Below are 8,091 nucleotides of genomic sequence, written 5' to 3'. Positions count from 1 at the left end.
TCAAAAATATTTTCTTCAAAATACAAGCAAAGCTCTTGAGTCTTGCGAGTCTTGCAATAAGAATGCAAAGACTCATAAGCTTATGAAAGTTTCCCCTACAAAATAAATTTATGGATTAAATCACGGGGGAAAACTTTTGGCTTACTCTCACTAAAATTACAAAATCAATCAACACAAATGAGAGTGTAAGCTTGTAGTGACAGTGTAGGTTATCTCAAAATACTCTCACCATAGTTTTTTTTGCAAAGGAATGAGAATGAGTGGAGTATGTAAGCATGAATGTGAAAGTAGGGCTCAAGGAATTTCAAAGGATAATTTTTATAATCAAAGTCTTAATCAATCCCTAATTTTTGCAAATGAACGTATATATATCGTCTTTGATAAAAATCTACCCGTTAGGACACAAGAGAAATATTAAAAATGTTTAATCAATTTTTAACCTCAATTACCCTTAATTACCCGTGGAAAAAACGTGGCAACTCGAGAGTTTCAATTGCTCGGACCTTCAAACACACAAAGAAAAGGTACTTTTTCAAGTTCGGGTGACTGAGGAAAAGTTCAGGTTGCTGGGCCAAGGCAATTTTTCAAAAGATCGAGGTTCGGTCACCCGGTGCATAATTTCGTCTACCGAACTTCATAATTCGGTCGACTGAGGTGATTTTGAACTTAGAGATCAGTCGGCTGAGGAAAGTAAATAGTGTTAGCCTTTATGTTTAGTCGACCGTGAACATTACATTTATTTTTAGTTCAATAACCCGAGTCATAGTCAACAGTTTGACCTAGTCTGGTTCGGTTGATCAAGGCATTTATAACACCAAGGTTCAGTCGCCTGAAACCCTTTTAAGCTTCAATTTTGGTCCTGATTTTGATAATTAGTCACCCCTATTCATATACTTATAACTCTTGAGTTATAGGGGATTTGTCATGAGGTGCTTGGGGACCAAGAGTCAGTCTATGGCCTAGGCTTTTAAATTAAGCCCAAAAATTCGGCATTCGGTCAACCGAAGGTGATCCCTAAGGTCATTTTATAGTCTTTTGAGTTTATGCATCCTATCATGCATGTAATGCAATTATTACAAACCATATTATTACAGACCAACAAATTTAAATGAAAATACAATTGAGAATAGTGGTCTTCATTTCATTTGCTTCTCCAAACGCCATCATATGGTGTGAGCATTGAGTTCTCTTATGACATCATCTGTATCTTTGTCATTGCAGGTTAAGAATAGTCCTGTGCAAAAACTCAAGACACTAATAAGATACAAAGTTATTTGTCATTATCAAAACGAGATATGACCTATAAGACCAACAAATTACTTTTTTATTTTAATTAAATATTGCAAAGGAAAGAAAAGGGAGAACATTTTATCTCTAAAGAAGGCCAAATCCCTCTAGTAATTGCACTTCAACTGATAAAAAACAATCCCAATACAAAATTGTCACTAGTGCAAATGACAAATTAAGAAGATGTCACTGCCTCCTTGCAATAAACACTTATAAGTGACAAAAAGGCAACCCCTCAGTACTTTTTAAAATACCCTTAATTTTCCTTTAAAAAAAATAATTGTAAAATACTTATTTTTATACAAGTTAAACAATAGCTTTTTTGGCACAAAGTATTTATGTTAGTGATAATACTATAAGTCTTTTTTAAAGGGGCTTGAAACTGCATTAAAATATTTGAAGTACTAGAAGAGAATATTTTTTTTATTTCAAGTTTTCTATCATGTCAGATATATACCATTGTTTTGAATCTACTAATTTTGGATTACAAATGCAATAATTTTAGGAGGTGTTTTTTTTATTGCATTTTTTTAAGATTCCTAAAAAAGTGATGTCCACGGCATCTCATTCCCATATTTGTTTCAATATGGGAATGTGAAAGCATACTCACGTTCTTAGGATTATAAAGATTCCCATGAAATATGGACATTCTATCTCCAAGTCCCCCCATGAGTAAGTTTCATCAGAATCTTACTTTTTGAACTAAATTGTCTTCCATTATTTTTTATTTTAGACAATAATGTCCCTATAGTATAATATTACCACACTTTATTATTAGACTTAAAATAAAAAATTTCTTATAAACTAAAAGTAAAAATCTTGAATTCGCATAAATATGAATTATTTAAATTATAAAATATATACTGTAAATTAAAGATATTAATCATAAAGTTATTAAATTTTAGTTAATTATTAATTAATAAATATTTGAAATTTCAATGTGAAAGTATTAAAATGGCAGTTAAAAATATTAACTAAGATAAAATTTTGTTAATTTTTTTAATTAGAAATATTTAAAATGTTAATTAAAAATATTAATCGGGAAATTTTTAATTTTTAGACAATATTTTAAAAATGTCTATTAAGAGTGTTAATATTTATGTTAATTAGCAGTTAATTAAACAAGTATTATTTGCATAATTATATGAAAATTCAATATAATAGTTAATGTTTGGATAAATTTATAACTGTTTAAAATTTTAGGATATAAATTTAATTAAATGCGATAGATTTTTAAAAATATATATAATTATTTTTTATATAACACATATCAAATGGGAATAAAATAAAAAAAATATGGCATTTTACTCTTAAAAATGAATTTTTAAAAAATTTTGTTTTGTAAAAATATTTTTGCAAGTATGTATGTATGTACCAATAATATACACAATTTACCCATACTTTTTAATATTTCAAATATTACACAAAAGTTCAGCTAATTGAGAAATCATGTTTGACCAACGTTTTGGAAACCAAAAGTGACCGCGAAATTCGGAGAGGGTGAGGGAGTGACGTGCCGGGACATCAGCAAGAAATAGGCGTGGCAAAGGAACAGATATCTCGCACGTGCCAAGATCGGCGCCCTGTAGCATTAGGGCAACGGTCAAAAGCCGGTGCCCAATCCCGAATACGTGTAAGCCTAACGCTCCAAGCAGCCTCAAAGCTGGAAACTTTGACTTCCCTATCTTCGGACACATTGCAAGTGTGGTGGTGATTTGTGACTGGCTACAGCCGGTGGTCCCGACCCAGCTTCCCGTGCTCTGGCTCGTTGAACAAACGCCAACCCACTCACATCACTCGCTCTCTCCCTTCTCTCTCTCTCGCACACAAAATCTAATACGTACAAGCACCGCAGCTAAGCTCTCTCTCTCTCTCTCTCTCTCTCTCTGAGGCCAGGTCAAGGTTATAGCTAGCTAGGGTGAGAAAGCCTTCACATAGAAAGGAAGAAAATATCTCAACCAAACCTCTCTGTCTTTAGGGTTCTTCTTTGAATTATTTTTTAATTACCGTCTTCTTCTTCTACTTCTTCCTCTTCTTCTTCCAATATGTCTGACGAAAACAAGTGTTCCTTCCACTATGATCCTAATTGCAACCTTGACAACCAGACTCTCTTTCCCTTTTTACGCGACAATTATTCCTCTGTGTTGATGTATAATGACCATATGGCAGCTGCATCGCCATCACCAGTACTACAAAACCATCAAGGGTTTGATCCATCTAACTACATGAGCTTCACTGAGAGCTTGCATGGATCTATGGACTATAACACCCTCTCAAGAGCCTTGGACCTGTCTTGCTCATCATCTGAAGTAATTTCCGCCATCGACGATGATTCGAGAAAGGGCGGTAGCAGTTTGGGAGATCAGTCGGTGGGCAATGGTGAAAACCCGGCCACGCCGCTTTCCTGCGTGTCTTCTTCTTCTGCGGAGGCAGCGGTTGAGGAAGATTCCGGAAATAAGAGTAAGAAAGTCATGCAGGCAAAAGGTTGTGAAAGTGGAGAGGAAATTTCTAATAAAGTGTACGTTTTTTCCTCTGGTAGATTCATCCTAAAAGTCACATGAGTAAATTAAATTGGGTTTCTCCAGCTGTTTCTTTATATATTATCTTTCAAGCTATGTAGACGTCAGAGGTCGATCTTTCAGTGACCCAAAAAAAATGGTATTGTAACAAAACTCTAGTGAGTGATCAGCGTCGTTCATTTTGAAATCCATGCATCCCTGCTAGCTGGAAATTTGACTTTATTGTATGTTCTGGTAGTGAGTATATTGGGTTTTGTTAATTAATTGGAGATATGAAATTGAGTAGTTGTGCTGTTGATGTGCAACAGGAACAAACCAAAGAAGAAAGGAGAGAAGGCGCAGAGGGAGCCACGGTTTGCGTTCATGACTAAGAGTGAAATTGATCATCTTGAAGATGGATACAGATGGAGAAAATATGGACAGAAGGCTGTCAAGAATAGTCCTTATCCAAGGTCCATGTTTTGTTCTTATTCAATTCCCTCCACACCACAGATTAATAAACAAATAATTAAAGGAGATCAATCAAAGTATATAGAGAAGTCTAGATAGTTTGTAGCTCAAATAAAAGCCATTGAACCAAGTGTTTATTCTCCATGCTTAAAGTCAAAAACGTTTTTAATATTAGTCCTTTCAATACCATGGCAAGTTCTTCCATGCTTAATTAAAATAATAAAAAAATTGACAATATATAAATTTTCCCAACTCTACATTGCAAGTTAAGTCTTTTTTTTTTTTTTTTGGTGGATCGTTTTCTTTAATGATTAGATCCGCTGATGAAACTGCTCAATAAGTATAGCATTTTCTATCAAACAACCGTACCCTAAGACTGCATATACAGTTTGGAGCTGATACACATGCACACATACAAGCACTGAGATCTGAGCTCGCTTCCCAAGCTAGCTAGCTGCCTTGAGACACACACACATATATAGCATTCGGATCACATCTGAACCTCAATTTCTTTGTTTTGGTTTGATAAATTAAACAAAACGAAGTTGTGTTAGGAAGCATGCAAATTGTAGGTTAGGATTGGGATTTGTGTGGATCTATTTTAACAAAATGCAGCATAAATTGCATAGAATTTTGTAAATTTCTACACAATTCCCAAAATTTGGATTCTATGAATTGAAAATAAATGTAATTAATTGAAATGCATATACAGAATACTGTCTCATGCCTTTTTTATGGCTGGGTCGGAAATTAACTGCAGAAGTTACTATAGATGCACCACGCAAAAGTGCACTGTGAAGAAACGAGTGGAAAGATCATTCCAAGACCCATCGGTAGTGATAACTACATATGAGGGGCAGCACAATCATCACTGTCCAGCAACACTCCGAGGAAACGCTGCGGGAGTGCTATCGACTTCTCTCTTTCCATCGGCGGCATCAACAGGAAATTCCAGATTTACCCGGGAATTTCTAAGCCAAATGCTTCCCACAAATAAAAACGATTACCAATGCGACCCCAGCTCGAGCTTCTACTATCAAAGCCTCCCTCAGCAGCAGCAGCAGCAGCTCCAATTTTCTGATTATGGCTTATTGCAAGATATGCTTCCACCGTCCAGCCATGAGCAGGAGCCGTGAAATAAGTCGATCTAACTCTCCGAATTTAGCTATTTAGTTTGCATAGATTAATATAAGCAGCCAGCTAGCTATCTCTTCGGTTCACAGCATCGGAGCATCATATATGAAGATCATAAGCCTCTTGTTGGAGTGCAAGAGTGGAAGAAGATGGCCTGAGTTGATATGGGCACGCAGATTAGGTCTATCTTTTGATGAGCAATGCTGGGTTTTGTACAAATAGATAAATACCAATATGTATGATATCCCGGTGTGCTTGTTAATCATCCCTTGAATTTATTTATGTCTGAATGTTTAATATATTAATGGATCTAATATTGAAAATGCAAGATGTGATCGCACATAATAAAATGTGTGTACGTATGAGAATGCCCATTTAACTCCAGTAAAAGTAATTTCATAGTATAAAGCTATTCCTATATATATATATATATATATATATATATATATATATGCTCGCATACCACATTTTAAATGAGAGGTAAATTTTTATCCAAATCAAGTTTTCAAGAATAATTAACAATTGACTTTCGTCCAAAAATAATTTTACTATCAATATCAATCCAATAAGTTTCTAACTTATGAATGAAATTATTCAGATTTGGCCTTCAACTAATTTTGTGCAAAGAGATCTGTTTCAATTAAGAGATCTTCCAAATGAACACATAATAGAATTGTTCTAACTATAGGGCCATTAGTAAGGAAAACACAAGGTGATAGAATTGATTTAAATGTGGTTTAATTGCAATATTTTTCAAAATGTGTGTTTATTCAAATATCCCTTAAGTTGCCTTTGGGAGCATAGAGTTCTTCAAGCCTTGGATGTGGAAATGTGGTAAAGGAAAATTTGACAACGCACACAATAATTCTAAATTATGTTTCACTACAAGAAGAAAGCACCTTTCATAGTGTTTGACAAATGTTATAAAGTTGTTTTTATAGAGCTGACTAAAACATCCTATTTTATGATGTTGTAAAGTAGTGGGCCTTGTGCAGCACATGTTGTAAATGGTTTTAAAATTTTTTTTGAAGTCGTTGCAAATACTAATTTGTTCAATGAATTGTCCCACTAATGTTTGTTTTCGCTGCTATCCAACACTGTACATACACATACCTCAATTAGATTACATCCAACGTATCAACATTCCATTCCACAATGAAAAGATCTTATTCCATGATAAAAATATCACACCACCATCCCACTGCACAACGAAAACAATAAATTCATTCTACTCCAAATATATCACCAAAATCCTTGTGTCACATTCATTAATGGCATATAGAAGTGAAGGATTTTAGGAAATTAGTAGTCCAGTTTGGCTTGGTTCCCACAATCATTTTACAACTACTACTATTGTTGCTTCTTGTATGATAATATACTCTCACTGTCTCAAAAGCTATAACTCTCTAATAAGCACTACAAAAAAAAAAAAAAAAATTTTAGTGACGAAAGTATTAGTGACGCTTTCAATTTCGTCACTAAAAGTGTAGTATTAGTGACGGTATTCAGCATCACTAATACTTTCATTACTAAAAATCATTTTTCCCGCTCAAACTATTGAGGCAAAATATTAGCGATGTTTTTTCGGGTATTAGTGATGAATCAGAACCATCACTAATAGTGTCCTATTATTGACGATTCTCATAAACCGTCACTAGTAATAGACTATTAGTGATGGTTAATAAAAAGCATCACTAGTACTAGTATTTTTTACCTTTTTTTTCCGCCAAAAAATGCATTAGTAGTGACAGTTCTCATAAACCGTCACTTATAGTCTATTAGTAAACTATCACTAATAGTCGTAACCTTTATTTCCCACCAAAAAATGCACTATTAGTGATAGTTCTGATCCATCAATAATAGTCTACTATTAGTCTACCAAAAAATATATTACAAACGCATAATTAGTATTAAAAAAATTATTCTAATAGCTAATTTCTTAATTATGTTATGAAATGTGTCACCTTTGTGTGTATGTTTTTTTCTTTTTCAAAATTTATTTTTCTCACGAATCTGGCCACTTTTATATTGTATGTTTTCTGCTTTTTATGTTTAATCATTTAACCTTTTTAAATTTAATTTAATATTATTTTTAAAAATACATTAATTTAAATTGTACAAACATGCATGTGTGAAAGATGGGCCTCATGGGAGAGACCAATTTGTGGGCTTGGAAGTATTTCTTGATAGAACATGGTCGGCCCGCAAGCCATGTCTTTATCGACATCTAAGAGGGTCACATTTCTATTAAAAACTTTTAGGTCTCAGCCTAGAGAGACCTGTTCAAAATAAAACAATAATGAACCTAACCCAATCAATCCTAGGGAATCTCTATAAGAAACCATAAGTTTGGCCTTTTGACGAGCCATGACCAATCAGTAGGGCTGCAAATGACTTAAACTGTTCGTGAGCTTCTCGATCTGCTAATGACTCGAGTGAAACTTGAAGTCATATTTTGAGGTCATCAATTAAATAACTCGAGTTTGAGTTAGTTCATACTTGACTCATTAGGCTCACAGATCACTGGCTCGTTTGTCTATTTGTTTACAAACTCGTTTTCCCATTGCTTAGAAAAATTGAGTCACTAGTTCAAGTACAAGATACTATCATTATTGCTTGGACAATTAGACATTCAACCCATAATCGCAATGACCCAATTGTAAGAGAGGAGCTCTACCAACTGAGCTATAATCCCCCCAAG

At 34.1% G+C, this 8,091-nt stretch overlaps 1 protein-coding gene across 1 annotated transcript; it reads left to right on the top strand.

The window, feature by feature from the left end:
• Positions 1–3,065: 3,065 nt before the first annotated feature.
• LOC131148599 (WRKY transcription factor 71-like) lies at positions 3,066–5,718 on the top strand. The gene is made up of 3 exons (XM_058098428.1): positions 3,066–3,805; positions 4,115–4,258; positions 5,017–5,718. Exons 1-3 carry the CDS (start codon positions 3,333–3,335, stop codon positions 5,390–5,392), a joined length of 993 nt encoding a protein of 330 aa, XP_057954411.1. The 5' UTR covers positions 3,066–3,332; the 3' UTR covers positions 5,393–5,718.
• The last annotated feature ends 2,373 nt before the right edge of the window (positions 5,719–8,091 follow it).

This window comes from Malania oleifera, chromosome 2 (assembly GCF_029873635.1).
Source record: "Malania oleifera isolate guangnan ecotype guangnan chromosome 2, ASM2987363v1, whole genome shotgun sequence".
Taxonomy (NCBI): domain Eukaryota; kingdom Viridiplantae; phylum Streptophyta; class Magnoliopsida; order Santalales; family Ximeniaceae; genus Malania; species Malania oleifera.
The sequence above is the reverse complement of the archived record's forward strand: the minus strand, read 5'-3'. Positions and strand labels throughout refer to the sequence as shown.

Excerpts from the sequence above, each read along its gene's own strand:
- LOC131148599 (XM_058098428.1), top strand. The coding sequence starts at position 3,333 with ATGTCTGACGAAAACAAGTGTTCCTTCCACTATGATCCTAATTGCAAC. Across the intron at positions 3,806-4,114 it reads GAGGAAATTTCTAATAAAGT|GAACAAACCAAAGAAGAAAG; the intron begins GTACGTTTTTTC and ends GATGTGCAACAG. Across the intron at positions 4,259-5,016 it reads AAGAATAGTCCTTATCCAAG|AAGTTACTATAGATGCACCA; the intron begins GTCCATGTTTTG and ends AATTAACTGCAG.